The sequence below is a fragment of the Hermetia illucens genome, chromosome 4 (genome assembly GCF_905115235.1).
Source record: "Hermetia illucens chromosome 4, iHerIll2.2.curated.20191125, whole genome shotgun sequence".
Classification (NCBI taxonomy): Eukaryota; Metazoa; Arthropoda; class Insecta; order Diptera; family Stratiomyidae; genus Hermetia; species Hermetia illucens.
In genome coordinates, this window is record NC_051852.1 from 42,126,982 (window position 1) to 42,146,707 (window position 19,726).

The 19,726-nt window shown below is 40.1% G+C and overlaps 1 protein-coding gene across 1 annotated transcript in view; it reads left to right on the top strand.

Annotated features, from left to right (window-relative positions):
- LOC119654976 (dopamine D2-like receptor) overlaps positions 1-19,726 on the top strand; it is a 571,742-nt gene that overhangs the window by 531,733 nt on the left and 20,283 nt on the right. Inside the window, exon 4 of the mRNA XM_038060636.1 lies at positions 8,182-8,291. Coding sequence (XP_037916564.1) covers positions 8,182-8,291 — 110 coding nt within the window. The remainder of the gene's footprint in view (positions 1-8,181; positions 8,292-19,726) is intronic.

The following is a 19,726-nucleotide window of genomic DNA, read 5'->3' on the forward strand; positions in this document are numbered from 1 at the left end:
TACGTCAAAAGCTTTGCACCCCGCGTTTGCGAGGCAAGTTTAGAAATATAAGCTTCGCTAACGTTTACGCCCCCACAGAGGAGACTGCAGACTCGGAGAAGAATATCTTCTACGAGACAGTTGAGCGGATTCTCGAACTCTGTCCCAAATGTGATACCAAATCCATACTTGGAGATTTAAACAGTCAAGTAGGGACGGAGTCCGTATTCAGACGATACGTCGGCTATCATAGCTTACATATCATAGGAATTCGTGTTGATTAAACGCCGCCACCTCTCAGCCTTGATGAATATCACAACATATAGGGATGTCAATATAGAACCGGATCACTATCTCGTTAGTATAGTGCTCCGGGCTTGAATTACAACATCACCTACAATCCCTTCTGACAATCAGGTGAATACTGAAGCCATCCACAACACAGCCCTCCGTAACACCTATAAGGGGGAAATGGATGTCGCAATAACCGCAGCTAACAGATGTCCTGGAGATGAAGCATCAACAAACGATCTTCACAACCAGATGAAGAGCGTTATCATTGATACGGCTACAGACATCCTTGGCCCCAGTGGCAAGTTCGAACGGCTGGTTCGACGGTGAATGTAAGCTAGCAACGGGACGTAAGAATGCTGCATACCGAGTAATGTTCAAAGGAATTATTCTCAAAGGACGTGGGCACGCGTAGAGATTTATCACGACTTCACAGACGGAAAAAGGAACCCTGGGAGAACCAACAGGTCTGTGAACTCGGAAAGTATAGGGAGCAACCGCACCAGGCGGAGCAGATTTACCAACAAGTCACCAGGATGAAACCTTATACACTTTGATGCTTATCCTGCCGAGACAAGGAGGGAAATCTGATGTCTGACAAAATGGGCATATTGGAGCGATGGGTTGAGTATTTTGAGGAACTGCCCAACAACCAAAATATTGGCGAGTTGGAAGTCCCGCCAACTCAAGACGACGGACAAATGCTGCCACCACCAAGCATGAATGAAGCAGTCCGTGCGATTCACCGGCTTAAAAACCACAATGCGCTAGGAGCCTATGGAATTACAGCCGAATTGGTTAAATATGGAGGCACATCAAGCGGTTCACCATCTGATGTTCAAGGTGTGGGACAGCGAATGAATACATGACGACTGGCAACAAGGCATTAACTGTCCCATACCTAAGAAGCAGGATATCACGCAGTGCAGCAAATATGGAAATATCACGTTGCTGAGTACCATCTATAAGATATTCCCCGCTATCTTCCGGATATCCCCATACGCCCAGAACATCATTGGCCCGTACCAAAGAAGATTCACTTCAGGTAAATCAACAATAGATCAAATTTTCTGTCTGCGGCAAACGATGGATCTTTTCATTTTACCTATCTAGGGTCGCAAATGATGAACCTATTTCAAATTACAAAAACTGTTCCGCTCGAAACGCCTCACCATAGGGTCAAAGCTTTTACTGTACAAGACAATGATCTTGCTAGTTCCCATGTATTCCTCGGAGAAATTTCGAACTCTTGGTCGCGTTCGAGAGAAGAATTCTCCGAAGAATTTTTGTCCCCCTACATGAGGATGGACGATTCCGTAGCCTACGTAATAACGCAAACTATGAACGATACCACAATCGTCTGGTTATGGATAAAATCCGCGGTTGTAGTCGCAGGTAATCCGTATGGATGAGGATGATCCAGCCGCTGGAAAGTCTATAAGGGCAATATCTATAGCAGGAAAAAAGACGAGGCAGACCCTGCTTGAGATGGAGCGATGGCGTAGGTCAGGGCGCTAACAGCTTTTATGGATATCGAATTGGTGGACCTCGGCGCAAAACAGGGGTGTCTGGAGTTCCTTACTAAGGAAGGCCTAGACCGGATACCGGTTGTTGCGCCGTTGATGACGAAGATGATCGGTAGATACCTCATGGAGCCGCATGCTAAACCCTCAGATCGTTTGACGGCGACTGGTTTTTGACACAATTCATTGGCAGACTTAGCTCAGGAATATTCCCTCGCTCATATTTTAAGTTTTTAGTCAATCCTTTTCCCTTTTTGCTTTCTGCTTGTTTATTTCCTTTTCCATGGCATTAATTTACTTGAAAAACCAAACCTCAAAAGTCTCTTTTTATGTCGAGGTAAGGTTGGTTTAAACTGACTGACCACATTCCCAGTATCTGGCGTTTTCGCGGCTTACAAAAAATCTAGTCGTTCCTGTTGAATTGCTGCAGGGTCAGCTTCATTTGTGCTGTAGTTAAGTGCCGACGGGTCTGAATGGTTAGATTCTCCTATCAGTTTATTAAGCATTACCGACGTCCTGGTTGAGAAAATTGAATTTAGGTGGTAATTTCCACATGCACTGAAGATTTTTCTCATCTTTGTTGGTGTTGAATTATAAGATTCATGTTTCGCAGAATTGGCTCCCCTCAGCTTCAGAAATCTTGTCGTTTGAACTGTTTGGAGTTGTCTTTCCTCGCCCATATATAGAAAACTCTCTTGCTTTGGTTGTGCGTCAATTGTTCTTCCTTATATGAAAGAATAGAAAGGAGGGGACAGAACGGAGGTCAGTAACGTTTCGAAATGAAGTTACGTAGCAAATGGCCTTTTCCAACATTTCCCACTCGGTCTGCTTAGGGCATCCAAAGAAGAAAGATGTGTAGGGAACAAGTCATGGATTGGTTTGCAATATTTAATTAGATAACACTTTTAATAGACAAACCTATATAATGTGTTTACGGCTTTGAAAATTTTGCAAGTATGTCATATGTCTCTCAGAGAAATATTGCCCCCATCCACGTATCTGATAGAATAGTTAGAAGCTTAGTCAATATTTTAAGTGTTGTGAATTTGTAAATTGTGTATTTCCTTGAATAAACGAATTTTATTTTAAGTAAAAGCAAGAACTATTCATTCAGTAATTTAAAAGGTTGCTGTAAGTATCTAGAAAGGTGGCACTTTAAATATGCCTTGGCTTCCTCGCTAGTTGCTCTCGATAAATATATTCTTTTGAATTACTAACTTGAATGGAAGACATAACACTGTCAAGCTAACGAAATCGACTAAATCGCACGTTGACGAAGCGGCGAGGTGGATTGCTTCGAATATTGCTAAGTAGATGCATCTCCAAGGCGCACCACCGTCTACCCTGATTTAGTCACGTTTTTCTAAAAGAACTTTGAATTTATACTCATCCCCTTACAACTAGTATAGCTTCCATCCTAAAATTAGACAAACTATGGAAAAGTGTCAATGCAGGCCCACCAATGGTGAAATGTAGTTCCAATGAATGCGCAGCCCTGATACAAGTGAAGGGTTTGGTGCTTTAATTATCGCCTTGACTACTCAACTCAGAGCAGCGACGACATTAGGACCTGAAGGCCTAAGATACCAGGATTGGAGTAAATTAGATCTAAATACTCCTGGAAATTATGTACCATTAGTCGACATTTTCAACATAGTATGTAATTTAAGGCTTGTGAACTCTCATACTGTGTTGTTCAGAGAAGGTCTGCACCGCCGAGCTCTTGTCTAACTCGGAGATATCAGGTCGTGATGAAGGAGCTTCCGCAGGACAATTGGCTGTCAGGTGCTCTTACTGACTATCAAACTTGTGGGTCTAGCTGTATAAATCACTTACCATGGAGATATATATTATATAAGGAAGAGAGCTTTCATAGCATCTGAAAGCCACACCCATAGCAAAGTTTCCGACAACTCCAACGCACTAGGTGGATGTTGCTGTCTAGACACCATTTTCTGGTTGCTGTTGCTGACTAGTCTCTGAAACGAAAAAGGCGGGGTTCTCTTTCTTTTTTGTATGCCCTCTGTTCATTTTTAAAGTTTTGTGTAAAACAAAACCTTATTAAAATCGATTTATCTGTCATACGCATTTTTCTCCAAAACGGCGAAACTAATCCGAACGAAATTTGGTGGACAGATGGGAACTATGAAATCCCACGCATACAGCGAGTGGAATGAATTAAGGTGCAGTTTAAAGGGGGGCTCCCCATACATGCAAAGGGGGATCCAATAATTTTTTTCACCGGATATAGTCGTGTATCAAATGAAAGGCCTCGATTTGTACTTTCCGAAGCTGATATTAGTTTCGGCGTGAATTGTAAAGTCCATGAGTAAGGAGTCAAAATGTACGCACTTAAAGTGAGACAGGACTCATTTTCGGAAACTACCCAACCGAAAAATCCGACAAAAATCAGGGTGGTGCGCTTAGATGAAATCTAGGCGCCAAAATATGTCCCATTCCGATATCTGCTCAAATAAACTTACTAATAGTATATTACTACTACTATTTTAGAACTTTACTGCAAAACAATCCTTAAATTCATCCTAGGACTTCCGAATTTTGTACCACTATAGAGGACAATATTATAGCAGTTCAAACTTAGCACTTCCGCGCGAATTAACTGCTTCCAAAGGCATGCAAATAAAACGCTGACGTCATAATTTACGGGAATAATTGACATTCGCGTGAAATATTAAAGTCGCATTTATGAAGAATCTATTTATCTGGAGCCCTTTTTAAGTCCTTCCTAAGCGAGGGGTCCGTGGACCAGAAAAGAAGGAGTAAGTTGCTCCTCAATTGGTCCGGTCCTGCATTAAGTTGATGCGGACTTAGGACCCCCTTCATTCTCAAAACGAATATTTCAGCTCTGGCCAGCTCTGGTCAATAAGGCGGATTTGCGCTCAATATAATTCGTTGGCATGTCGTGTTTTACGAATTATATAAAGGAGCATTCAAGATATGCGAGCCGCTACGGTCACGCTGCTCCCAGGGCAGAGGTGAGGCGGCGTCTGACGATTTGCCTCTGCCCTGGTAAGAAACCGTAAAGCCGTCGTCGCTTGACCCCTTTTTAAGGTTTTGTGTAAAACACTTATGTGAAATCTAATCTTCGAGAGATGTCCCCTTCCGGTATCTGCTCAAATAAATTTACTAATAGTATATTATCAACTTTTTGAAATGAACTAAAAAACTCCCCTTAGGTTCATCCTACGCGTACTAAACCACCGACATAGAGGACAGTTTCGTTCATACACCTGCCAAGTTCCATGAAAATCCAACTATTAGTGTCAAAGTTATAGTAGGTCAAACTTATCAATTTCGTGCGAATTAGCAGCATCCTAAGCCATACAAAGAAGATGCCGACGTCCCGAGCCCTTTTGAAGGTTTTTGTGTAAACACAAAACCTTATTAAAATCGGTTTACTATCTCTCCGTCTGTCTGTCTGTCCGTCACACGCATTTTCCTCGGAAATGGTTATAGCGATTGACACCAAATTTGGTAGAAAGGTGGAAACTGAACGCTCACGCATATAGCCAGTTACATCCGAATTTAAGGGGCGGTCCCCATACATGGAAAAGAGGGGTGTACATTTTTACGGTTAGTACTTTTCGAGACCGGTCTTAGTTTTTGAGATTTATTAGAAAGGTGGGGACTGCGGGGGGTTGAAGGTGATCATTCCTTTAAGGAGGCCATTCTCAGAAATTACCCAACCCAAAAATCTGAAAAAAATCAGGAGGCTGCCACTATATAGTGCCTGGGCTTCGAAATACCTTCCATACTGATATCTGTACAAATGAAGTTAATAATAATAATAGTATTTTAGTTGCTCCTGCTGCCAAACAATAATAGAAGCTAGAATTTATCTAAACTTAGTTGCCTGATTATATCCTTAGATGGAGTAAATTAAAATGCTTCTTTAGGGTCGAAGAAAATTTATATCAGTTTGACAAGGAAAATCGATTCGTCAATGTCACAGCAGCACCCTTCCCGACATGTTAATCATCTGATAACGAGTTACTTGAAATTTAGTTTAACGTTTTCACACATATAAAGTGCGTTTTATATAATAAGGTCACTGACAATTTTGTAAGTTGAACGACTTTTTGTATAAAACTCCACGTAAATAATTGAAACAGACAATTTGTGATTTATTACAAAAGTGAATTATATTGTATATCGAAAACCACGTTCTCATTACAGTTGTTACGTTTTACGCTACTGTTTACTCGCTTTTAGAATTCAATTTAAATTTTTTATGGAAAACGCGTGTGTTCGCTGCCGCGGTTGGAAACAGAAGAGACCGACTTATTTCCATGCGGTCCTTACTGTCCCAACCAACGGCATTTTTTTACCGCTGGTTCTCCACTCCCCTGGTGCGTTCGGAAAACGCGTGAGTGGAGAGTTTCGGAGTTCAGCGCCATCTACCCGTCCGCATCCGCAACATCCGAAATAAATTTCGAATGCTGCAGATCCTGCCGCGCCACAGTATATTACTATAATTTTTAGTAATTGGCTGCAACACACCCCTTAAGTTCATCCTAGCACCACGAAACAATATAGGGTATAACATAGAGCATTATCTCACCAAGTTTGGTGGAAATCGCACTATTACTAACAAAGTTATAATACGTCAAAGTTGTCGCTTCTTTGCAAACTATGAATGTCAATATCATCCGAAAGTGGATATTCTCACATAAAATATGCGTATATTACGTGCTACGTACTAAGAAATACACAAAACCTTTCGTACCTAAAGCGTCCAGTTTCCGGTTTCCTGACTTGTTTTGTAATTATGGGGCATCCATACAGTCACTGTTTCGTATTATTGTCTTAGTCCCTATTTGATTTCAAGAAGACTCAATAAGACTCTGCTCAGTTTCGTTATCACTGTTCTTGATGCTATCATAATCCCACAGTAGCTGAATAATACAAAGACGAACATAAAACAGTGGGATTCGAACCCGGGGCGACGAGCTCGAGAGGCTTGCACTAAACCAATTCTGTCATCGTATTGTCAGCACTTTTGAATTTTAGATTTTGTATCTCATACACTACAATGTTAATTGTTGCTATGCTGTGCATGGTCATATTTAGATATAATTAGATTGAATTAGAGGTGGTGATGGAAGGATTGCAATTAGCTAACTCTGGACTGAAGAAAATTGGTGATTATTCGAAAAGTTATTTTATTTATTTTAAAGAGAAGTTTTTGAAATATTCGTGAATCAAAAGGGAATTGCATTTTTGTTTAAGGCCAGCCTTCAGAGATTTTCTAGTGATCGACTTGTTCAGGGCAATATTATCATAGGTGTCGAGTTTTAATCAACTCATTATCGAAGACGCTTCTCTCGCAACTGTTTTACGGTGCGCAGCGGAAGAGGGGATGAAGTAATATCGCAGTTCAGCATTCACTGTGAGCAGCATTTCACGGTAATTGAATCACACAATTCTGGCCAGCCCGCTCAACAATAGCAAATCACAATGAACCCAACTTGAAGAGCGTTATTCCAGGCAAAGCATTAAAGGACTTCTTGGTAACTCTTTAGAATGTAATTTCAGGGAAGTGACTTACAACTGAGGAAAAGTTCACTTGCATACTACGAGTACTAGCCATGAAGTGATGTTAGGAATCGATTCAAAACACGATAAGTCTTGAGGCAGAAACCACTTGAATAGATGATTTGTAATTCATTCGGCTGTACTCCTAGTTGGGCAGTGATGGTAGGAGTAATGGCCAAGTTTGTTGTGAATTATTTTACTTTATTTATTCTCTCTTGAAATAAATATTTAGTACTTACTTAGAAGCATTAAAATTAATCCTGACATTTACAAATTTACCTTAGTTGAATTGCTCTCCATCGTGCTCGCCTACTTTTGTTTACAGCCTTCGTGACCGTGGAATTTTATTATTTCAATTATGGTAAATGATATCTTAAGATTCTTTCGCTCTACTCCTTCCTGTGGCATTTCAATTAAGTTTACTTTGCAAGGGATTCGAATTTACTGCTTGAGATTTCCAAGTAACCTGCGTTCTCAGCACAGCTTTTAGTATTAATATTTACACGACGAAAACTCTACTTCAAAGATAATATCGTATTCCTTCAGAAATATTTGCAAAAAGATGAGTTATCTTCTATACGTACTTATGAGGTTATGCAACTAGTTTCCATGCATTTACTTCTGAGAAACGGAATGTATCCTGAAGGGTCTTCCACTCAAAGGAAATATTTATATGAAAAGGACTAAAATCTTGATCGTAGCAACCGAAATAACTTGCAAATGTTATTGATGATGAGACCGAGAATGTGAACATGCGTTTTTGTAGCTAAATGTATTTCAATATTTATCTAAAAGGTTTTAAAAGATTTTTTCGTTTTCCATCTATTTTCAGGTAAACGGTTCGTGGTCCTTACCAAATTTCGTATGTGATTTTTATATAGCAATGGATGTGATATGTTCCACATCATCGATATTTAATTTAGTTGCAATATCGATAGACAGGTGAGTGAAGACTATTTTCAAATGAATTAGTTTAACCTTTTTTATATTTTCAATAAAATAACTCGTGATTGAATGACTTAATAGCAATATAAGATATATAAACATCTGCAGATCACCTTGATCCATGTACTTCTTGAAAAGATAAAAAAAAACCATATCGTAGCTTTTTGATCACTTGGCAATCTAATTGTAGCGCAATTTTTCAAAAAAATATGGTCAAGTATCCCTCTCTGTTAACTTATCATGGAGGTCCGCATTGTTTTGTTGTTAGTGGTTTATTCGGAAAGAAGAAAATCAGATGAGTGGATTCGGTAATTCAAATCCATCTCATTTACCTCGCATTATAAGTAGTTTAAGGGATACCTGAAGGGCTTACACTATTTCGGCAAAAGAAATAACATTTTTAGAACTGCCGAACATAATTTGTAGTGTTCGCTTCTCCAGCGTGGCACGAGTGGCTGTCACCTCTTCACATATACCTTACAGAAAGGCTTTTCATTCAGAAAAAAAATTGAAAAAGTTAAAAATAGCCTTCTTCTTAAGGAAATTAAAACGTCACACCATCTTCGTCGCTTGTAGTGATTATTTTATTAAGCAAATATCAATATTTCGGGAACAACTTGTTCGCTTCTTCAGTGTACGGGTGTATACTCCTTCTTCCTTCCTAATAGACATCAAAAACTTATCCCATTTAATTATTTTGTTCAGTTAACTTACTGAATTCTACCGCTGTGACCCATTTGTGAAACAAAACCTTATTAAAATCGGTTCAATGTCTGTATCCACCTGCCTGTCTGTCTGTCTGTCACACCCGATTTACTCGGAAACGGCTGAATAGATTGTCACGAAACTTACTGAGAAGATGTGGTCTATATGCTCTTTCCATGCAATGAGTGGTGCCATTTTATTTTGAGTTTGAAAGGGGCACTCTGTACATACGAAAGGGAGGTGTAAATTTTTTTATCACCATTCGGTGGTGGTCATGTGGGGTATCAAATGAAAGGGCTCGAGTACTTTCCGAAACTGATCTAATTTCTGATATTGCGTGAACCATAGGGGAGTGAGGGCTCAAAATGTGGGCCCTATAAATTCAAATTGGTCTCGTTCTCAGAACCTACCCAATCAAAAAATCTGAAAAAAATCATACTGATGCAACTATATAAAATTTAATACATACATCCCATTCCTATATCTGAACAAATAAAGTTAATGACAGTAATATTACCATGTTCTTGGAATTTACCGGAAAACCCCCCGTAAATTCATCCCAGAAGTACTAATCAGGACATCATCACAGGCGACAATATAGGATACAATTCTGAAAGCAATCTGACTATTATTAACAAAATTATCGAAGGTCAAAGTTTCGCATTTCAGGTGAATTTATGGTACCGTTATATGTGTATGACGTCATCATCATAGCTTTTTTAGTTATTTGCATATCAGTGTCAATTACTCGAGATAGACAGTTAAGTCCTTGAGGGTTTAACGTGAGCATCTGTCTTGCGACTTAATCCCATGGTCTTCTTAAGACATAGATTAATTTTGTGCCCACAATCAGAGCCCCTCTGGGACAAGTAACAACGGTACCAGTCTATACCAAGTGCATGGCTTAGCATTCATACTGGTGGATGCAAGACATATCTAAATGTCTACCGAACTAAGGAGTATAGCACCCGTGTTGGAACGCAACACCACGCCGAGGCCCGAAGGTCTCTCCTCGCTTGAGCATAGCCACAGCCCCCATGAAACTCCCACTAGGGGGCCTATCGCAAATAACCGAGCTGTACTCACATACAACGGGAGTTCACCCGAAGTATGAGAGTCCAGGAGCTATTTCGGTTCCCATGGTAGCAGTATACCCCTGGTAAGGTTTCGTGGCCAATTACCACTTCAGATGAGTCCCCGTGCAGACTCGGGTCTGATCGCCCTGATTAGGCCTTTGGAGCATTCGCCTACTGCATCACGGCCGGCAAACTAAAGTGAGTACAGCATCTCGTGGTGCCACCACTATGGAGATTCTCCTCGGCCACTTGGTTTTGGTTTGGCCGAAAGGGTTGCCGCCCCGTCTTCCTCACCGCCACCTCTGAGCACCACTCGAGGTAGACATGATCATCATCATCATCAACGGTGCAACAACCGGTATCCGGTCTAGGGCTGTCTTAATAAGGAATTCCAGACATCCCGGTTTTGCGCCGAGGTCCACCAATTCAAATATCCCTAAAATCTGTCTGGCGTCCTGACCTACGCCATCGCTTCATTTCAGGCAGGGTTTGCCTTGTCTGCTTTTTCTACCATAGATATTGCCCCCATAGACTTTCCGGGCTGGATCATCCTCATCCATACGGATTAAGTGACCCGCCCACCGCAACCTAGTGAACCGGATTTTATCCACAACCTGACGGTCATGGTATCGCTCATAGATTTCGTCGTTATGTAGGATACGGAAGGCTGCGAGGTAGACATGTGTATGTATATGTATATGCTAATAAAGTTTGCGAGTAGTAATTAATGTATTCGACATCTTTGTACCTGGTTAGAAGCGTTTTTCAATTTATGTACATAACGTATATATATGTATGCTTTTATGCAGGGAGTACAGTGAAAATGCGTGAAGATGCGTGAGATTAATTGAGCTGCGCACATTCATATATTGTATATCTATGCATCTTCATGCGGCAATAGCCAATGTTTGTTTATTTAGGATGAACACAGCATTTATGTCGTTGATATGTATTTACATATGTGAATCTTGGAGCTGGGCTAAATATGACGGAATATTTTGTATGTTTAGCTATGTACGATTGGAAAATCGTGCATAGAGAGTTTCTCACATAAGATGAACATAAAACCTTTATAGCCTTTATAGCTTAAATTTTAAATTCTTTATAATAATAATGTTAATTTGAAGAAACGTCCGTTCTCTACATAATGCCTTGTGAGAGTCTTTCAGCTTTCTTCTCTCCCCTATGAATCTCAGTCAATGGAATATGATATAGCGGCACATTCGTGACAATTAGGGGACCTGTATAATCCAAATCGATATAAATACATACTTCCTTTAACCGCCCCTTCCCGAAAGAAACTGCGTCAGGTATTGATTCAATTCTCTGTGCTTTGGTGTGACCCATGTTTTGAGTATAAGAGACCAATGCATGGATCCAATGGCCGTTTTTGAGAAATCCCATCGTTGTCGTCATCTTTTATACAGTTCTATGGTAATGGCTGTTCGATCTGCAGTCACCTGGGATGTGGGAATTATTTGAATTACTTTGTAAGTCCCACTAAGAATCTTGACTATCCAATACCTCCCAACCTCAGAACTGTTGGTAAAAGGATCCGGTGTTGATCTAATTTGATGTGTTCTGGAACGATAATTGGATGTCGTTTTTCATATGCGTTGCTCGTTCAGATGTAAGACTTAAGGGGGTCATCCCGTGTGAAGGCCGTTTTTCTTGCCTTTTTTGGAAAATTATTTTGGAGGACTAGATAAAGAGAGAAATGTGATTTTTTCACCATATGTTTACCGATGTCTCTAGTATATGTAATAAATTTTTCAGATCCGCAAACTAGGATAATTAGAAAATATTAAAAGGTAAATTTTTGGTGGGCTTTTAAACTCAATTTTTTGGATTTTGGTTTTTTTTTACGGCTTTTTTTGTGAATAAAAAAAACGACCCGTCCGATTGCAATTATCCTAGTTTGCGGACCGTAGAAAGATGCATTAAAGGAGTCGTGAAAATTTCAAAGAATTTGGTTGGATAGATTTTGAGCTATGGTGGCAGCCGATTTTCAAGATGCAGTTTCGAGAAAAACGCATTTGAAAATTTAAATGTGATTATCAACAGTAAAATTTTAACTCACGATTAATCTGCTATACCTGGTCCATAGAGAGCACCCTCCGTTTCTTCAAAGAAGTCTTGTTAGGCCGATTGTTACCCTCTGGTTTCAATTCTGGCTCTTTTAGCGAGGTCAGTCGATCGTCGTTCGGACCGCCAAATTCGCGCTTAATTACGGCGGTCGGCATAAACCTGACATATGTGACCAACTTGACACTAGGATTTTGAGAATGCCATTGAATCCTTCATTGAAAATAATTACAGCCAGAAAAGTGGCTATTTCTACGACCTTGGCCCCAGAATGAAGGTTTTTAGGAGCGAAAGTCCAGATCAATGTATTTAACGACTCATTGTTATTCTGGGTCTCTGCTCCAAAACATCTGTTCAAGAGATCATCTCGTGACAAACCTTCGGACATTGATTTGATGACTGTTTGAACTTCTTCAGTCAAATGTGCCTTCTCGTGGTGGAAACTATCCAGTTCTCCTTTAGCTTCCGCTTTGCGCCATTTGCACCAACAGTCCTCGCCTGCTGGACAATTTTGATGCCGAGGATTTTCGTCTGTAGAACATTTATGGAAGCAAGTTGCCTAAATTTCTTGCTTCATTCCTTCTATCGAATTTGCGTGTCGACGTGTCGCCCAAAAAATGTAGTGAGGTCGTTAATAACCTTATCAGTAAGTTTTCCAGCCCCTTTTCCATCAATGCCTTTGTGATTCTTCTTTGCATTTCTAAGCCGCGTTCCCATTCTTTTCTCGACATGTCCTAAGCATTCCTTTTTCACTACTACGTATATTTTATTATTTGCAGAAATTTGCAGAAATACCGAGGAAAACTCCAGCGAAATCCAATATAGAATATACAAAACCTGTTCGCAATTGGAACATCCATGTTCATGCTCGCTAAAAGTTTCTTTGCTGATGTTGATGCGAAGTCCTTTTTCTTCTCTGATAAGTATCGATTCCCATGAAATACTCATTTTCTAGTGCGAGCATGACATTGAACGTTAAAGCGATCTCCCTTCGTACGATCCATTTAAAAAAATCACTGAACACACAAACAGCACAATACTTTCAACAAAATATAACTGAGTATATCTTGAAGGCCTTTCAGTGCTCACTCTAGACTGGATTATCCTTTTTATTACAAACAGCAAATAAGTTTAGACAATTGATTGGTTTTCCATCTTTTTATCTTTATATCTGTGTTCGAATTTATACGGCTCAGGTAAAAAACTAACAGGTAAAAAGATTCGATGCTTTTTCTTATCGAGTATTCTAGCCGCGGCTGCAAACTCCGTACTTGTTTAACACTGTAATTTCTGAACGACTTGGAATATCGGAAAATCCCTTTGCCCATATATTCTCCACTATATATAGATACAATTCATGACAAAAAATGAGAAATTTCTCCAACCCGATACACGGGATGACCCCCTTAAAGTGCCCTAAATCTGCACTATGCGGCACAAAGGATGGTTGTGGATGGTTAGCAGCTAGAGCAAGTAATTGTTGATAGTTGTTTGGAGATGAGTTTTCCCCAATGTTTATTCGGTTATTTATCATACTCTTTTCCGAATCACTTTGGCCGGGGGATGGGACTTGAGATTCTTGACATTTGTCCCCCAGTCTCATGTCAGTTCGCCAGTTGTTTCTGCGGAGGCGAATTTACAATGACGCCTAGGTTCGCGCCTCTTATGTGCCGCCACAGTTTCATAGCATACTTTGCTCGGCTAGCATTTAACCACAGATGTCGATTTAGATCCTTTTGTCTGGTTTAGTATCTTTATCTTGCCTTGTTCTTCACGAGCTGTCTTTCTTTGAATTTGATGAATTTCAGCGAAGCAGGCACATTTACTATCAAAAAGATTCTATCGCTTTTCTATTCAAGATGGTGTCAATTTCTCCATTTCAAGTATTATTAGAGTTACTTCTCCATTTCGTTCCACCGAATGTAATTAAAGTACACTTGTCTTATCCATTTATAAACCCGTTAATTAACAAAGCGACTATACAAACTGAAATGAAATTAGGAGGTGCCTTGAAAGGAGTCTAGAAAATATCTCTAATCCAATAAATGGGGAGATAACGAATTCTTTTTGACTTAACAATGGTTTCGCTAAAGTAACAGTTGTCAACTTAGTAAAACGACGAAACATTTAAATGTATACAAACACGTCCATACGTATGAACGAGGATATGGACAATAAAATTATTTTGGAGACTGTCGAAATCTCTGGCTTAGATGGTTACGATTTCCAGGACGGCATACTCCCCATTGACTCAGTTGCACTCATACTCGTATAAGCAACGTATCCTTGAACTCTAGTAACCTTTTATCACCTTTCCTACTAAGTATGCTGGGAACATCAAGTGATATGCCACACACTCTCTCCCCTATGCATATGAAGGTACCTAGGATCCGTAATGAAATTAATTAATACCCGTTTCCCTGCCAAGGCGAGAAGTGTAAATGCTCGGGAGCTAATGTAATTTCGTTTAATTGACAAAATCGAAATTCACTGTTAGTGCACAACTGGCGGAAGATAGAGTCCTTCCTGCTGCCGAAATGAACCTACAAATTCCCTTCTAATTTTCGTGAAAATTCCCGGAAAATCTATTTACGCACGGAGGAACCGACGTTTCATCTGGTTCGTCGGCAACATATGTACGTACAGATGCCGGTAATTGTTCTCATATGTCTGACAACTAGCTCACCTCGTGGACTGGCGTATTGTTAAAGTAAACGCCTAGCGCCAACTAAAATTGATGCGAACGATTCATTCTATCTTGTACTAATACACATGACTTTAATTAAAGGATAAAGCGTTGAGTAATGAATGAGAAAATTAATTGAGATACGTCTTCAATATGTTTCACATAAATTCTCATCGTGTTATGCTACTCATTTCCACGAATGACTAAGAAATTTGAGAGAAATTCGGTCTTCGTCTTCTGTAATATTGTTGAATGACGAAAGGAGCGAGGGAACGATCCTCGGAGTGTCTAAGCTATAAATAAGGAATGATTAGTTGGGGATGAAAAATTAACAGCGCAGTTAATTAGAAAGTTTACTGTAGTTGGGGCAGAATTTATGAGAATTCCGAAAGTCTAAGAACAATTTCATAATGAGCGTTTAACAGCTTTCTGACTGATGTAAATTGATTTTTTGGTTTCTCGTCGATAAAGGATGAAGGAAAAGGTTCTACTGTCGTGATTTGATGGTAGGACTTATTGAAATAACCTAGCCAGGCTCCAGTCATTATCCTTTTGCAATGTAGATAAACGCGGCGAGAAGGGCAATGAACTAAGAATAGAGCAACCAAATGGGGACACGAAGTGTCAGGATCAGATCCTCACGTTGTGAAAGTTAAAAGCATATGAAAACATACAGTAATAACCTAACAGGGTTTAGCTTGTAATCATAGCCGCCATTTTTATGTTAAGTTCCTTGTTGAATATTTCCACACTTTGCCGAAAATCTTAAAATACTCAATACATCGCCAGTTTATCGGCTTGCTACGCTAGAGGTCGGATGTTTTTCCTCTCAAGTAGGTAGCGACTACGACTGTTTGGTGACACCAAAATTTTAACACTTCTCTTGTTTTTACAAAACTTATGGTGACAGTTTTGTATATTCAACAAATTCGCAACCATATGTACTACATTCTTATGTTACTTAAGTTTAGATATGTTAACGTTACACTTTTTCTTTTACGTTTAGCCGGGTCGGCGGACGTGACTCGACTTTTTTGTTGTTGACACAAAAACTGTCATTTTATTCGCCTTAGTCTCATGTCAGACCGTCAGCTGTTTCTGCGAGGTGAATTCAAGTTGGCACCTAGGTTCACGCCTCCGAAGTACCGCTACAACTTCTCCCTCCGACGGTATTCCAATTACTTCTGACGTAACCTTTGTATAGTGGAGGATTGCCTTGGCTATTTGAGTGCTAGACATTTACAGCTTTTTCAAATGTTGTATCACAACATCCTCGTTCTCTAATTTTTTACTACTCTGCAACTTGCTCAACTTGAACCTTAGAAGATCCAAGACGAAATCGTCGAGGTCTACCGCTATATTTGCCTCTGTTTTTGCGGAATCTCTAATATTATATCAGACCTAGTCCAAAGCATATGCCGTCATTCCATTCCTCCTTAGAACTGAGTATAATGTCAGAGCTTGACATGGGTAGAATGGAGAATCTTTGCCCGCGTTGGAATAATTAACGCCGGTCATTCTGGCTCTTGTCTCACTTCCTTCTTATAGTATTTTCTTCAATTTGAGACACACTTTCAAGGTGTATCATAATAATATTCCCGCTATAGAGCTGCTAATTTAAGGACCAGTCGCCGCATACCCTTTAACTTTATTCGATCTATGTAACAGATGGAAGTCATTTTATGGCTTCCAGCTTATAAAGGAGAAGGCTACCCCGCATTTCGTATCCAGTTTTCCGGTCTCCTTATGCGACCACGGAATAAACAAAGAATCTGCCTACACTCCCGTCTACAAAGCACTCCCAGATTCCTTGCAAACATCGCAGGCAAAAGGCAGTCGAATAAGTAATTTAAGGAGTCAGTACAATGGGCCTAATCGATGGCCTGAGTGTTTGGAGTAGGCTCCCTCTACAGACTGACCTAACCAAACCTTCTCATCGATATACGTTTGCTCTATCAGTGTTCAGACTTTCTGACATACATCCGGGAAGATTTCGAATTGACTAAAAGAAAAACTCGCGCATAACTTCCTGAATCCTATTCAGTTTCTTCAATAGCATCTAAAAATACCCTCGACCTCGAACTGGTTTGCCGTTTATGCTTCCCCTGACTTCATGATCGATTAGCCTGTTACAGGGCTGATATCTCGAGCTATACCGGTACCTACTTTTTATGCTTCTCGTGCACTTTTAGTAGGACGAAGCTTACGACGTATCTTCACGAATTAGATATCAATATTAATTCTTCTTTCTGGCTAAGCTGTGTGTAGATTAAGCTATACAAATGCCTGATTAGCGAATAAATTTTCGTACAGCCCATTAGCCCCCTCGACCTATCAAATTGTTAGGTTTTTAAGAATGAGGTGGGGGCTTAATTTGTTTACGTTGGCTTAAGAGAATCATGTCACCTGTATTGTGGAAACCCGGACATATTAAAAAATATCAAGTTCATAACTCTTTGAAAGACACTCCATTTTTCACGTTGGAGTAGTTCTGATGAGAATTAAACCTCGATTTCATTGTTAACCCATTATATCTTCCCATGGATAAGTTACCCCACGTCACTTCCCGCTTAACATTGTTCAATTTATTACTGGTATGACTTTTTCCCTGGTGAATGCTCCACCCATTATTGGAGTGTATCGGCTGCAGATTATCAACCCTGACCATTCAGACCACAGTGAACGCATTATACTTAATTTTCGTGTGTAAAGGAATATCTTGGGTTCATCTAATGTGAGGCTACCTGCCGCACCAAAAATCTTGTAATGACAAATTGAAAAAGCGTTGGTCACGGTACCATCCTGAGTAACCAGAGACGACCAAGAGGAAGAGCTATCCCAAAAACCCTAAAAATATGGTTAAATTTACCGTGAAGGTTCGCCTACAAATTCTGAAACTCCATCAAAGTGCTCCGTCAACACGTGCTTGCACGCCTATGTGCTAACCAGGCTCGGAAATGTGGGGGAGGGGTCCTTTGAGGGCTCCGATCCCTCACCTATCCATCTGATCCATGTTTCCCCTTCCTCGGATGTTTTGTGAGGCGCGGCCTCTGAGGTTCACGCACTTTCTTGACATCCTCAGCCCATGATTATGAAGAGTGTCTCCAATTTATATGAAGAGTTTTACGAAGTTAAGGAGGAAAAAGGAAGAAGTGGGTCCTCAAACTGAAGATAGAGTTAGTTCATATTAATGATTATATTCATGCAAAAAAATTAACGAAACGAATAATCGTGCAAATTGACCACCAAATAATATTAGTTAAAAAACCAGTATGGGTACATTCAAAGAGAAAAAAACTAGTGAAATGAAAGGAAATGAAAGTAGAAAAAAATTGAATGAACAACAAAAAAACTAAACGGAACCACTCCGAAGAAAAAGAAAGTAAGTAATAAAAAAAATATGAAATAAATACCTTCCCCCTGGTGATCTTTTGCCAATAAATTTCCTCAATTACTGCTACAACTAATGAGTGGAAAATGTTCAGTAACCAAATGAGAAAAAAAAATCTTGGATCCACATAAACTTGTTAACGATCTGTCTTGGAGATTTTAATCAGAAGCGCTGTGGTTACACTCTCAGAAGATGCGACAATGTTTCTTTAACGTTCTTCTTTATGCGTACTTTAAAGAATTCCTTAAAAATGTAAATTTAGCATGGTCCATGTCAAGAAAACGTTACGATCAGGTGAAAGTGGGTACTTCCGGCTCTTGGTGGATGCGGAGCAGTTTAACCAGTAACATAGTTACATGAGGTTAGCGGGACTAACCTGTTCCTCGAGAGTCCTTTCGTGCCGGTGATTTCTTCTGCGATCAACGCGCAGGTAGCTAGATTGCACTACTTGTGGCTATCCTGTCTTGGTCCTAAATGGAGCCGTAGACGGATTGTCCGCACAACCTTTTTCAGCTGCACACTCTCGGGTGTGGAAAAACTAAGCAATTTTTGACTTTAAATTTCCTCTAAATTCCGTGCGCGGAGGTCTTTTCTCTGCCAGAAAAATTAGACAAAAAAAGATGTCACATAAAATCGTGGCGCATGCAATCCCTCCCTCGGATAATATCTGATGTTCCCCAATCACCGGAGCAAAATTCACGATTCTGCAATTCTCAATTTCCTTTACTCCCTCTTTCCGATAATCGCCAACTTTCCAAAAGATGCACATTCTTTCTTGGAAGAAACGGCTTTACTCGGTGAGACTTACTTATAGAATGACAACCCGATGCAGTTTCTCAGCTGTTCCTTCAATGAGCCGGTTCCCTATTCCGGAGTTCAAATTTTTGCTTCACATGCTCCTCATCGATTTGAAAAAAGCTTTCCTCAGCGTGAATAGGGTGTTTATTTGGTGTGCTCTTCGCAGGAGGGGTATTCCGGAGAAACTAACGGCTATTATCAGAGCAAAATATGCTGACACAGAATGTGCTTTAAATTTCAGAACATTTTGCGGTCGAAAACGGAGTTCGCCAGGATTGCATCTTATCACCCACATTACTTCTTCTTGTTATCGGTGACATTATTCATGCTTTCGGACAAGGGCCCGAAAGATGTTGAGGAGTTCAATGGATAATGACATTTTCCCGCTGGTGACATCAGTTGGCCCCTTCACCGAATCATCGACCTTGGCAAAATATCACTGGAATTAGAAAGAAAGGTAAATAGAATTGGACTAAAGATGAACGTCGACAAAACCAAGGATTCGTAGTCTGACGGCTCATCTCCCTCTCCCTATGTGCATTAACGAGCAGAGCACCGCAGGCGTTGATAAATTTTATATCTAGGATGCATGATTTCTGTCGACGATGGCACCGAACTGCATGTCGCTCGATGCATTAATAGCAGTGCTTTCGCTGCTTTGTCTAGATCTGGAAATGCAGTTATCTCAGCA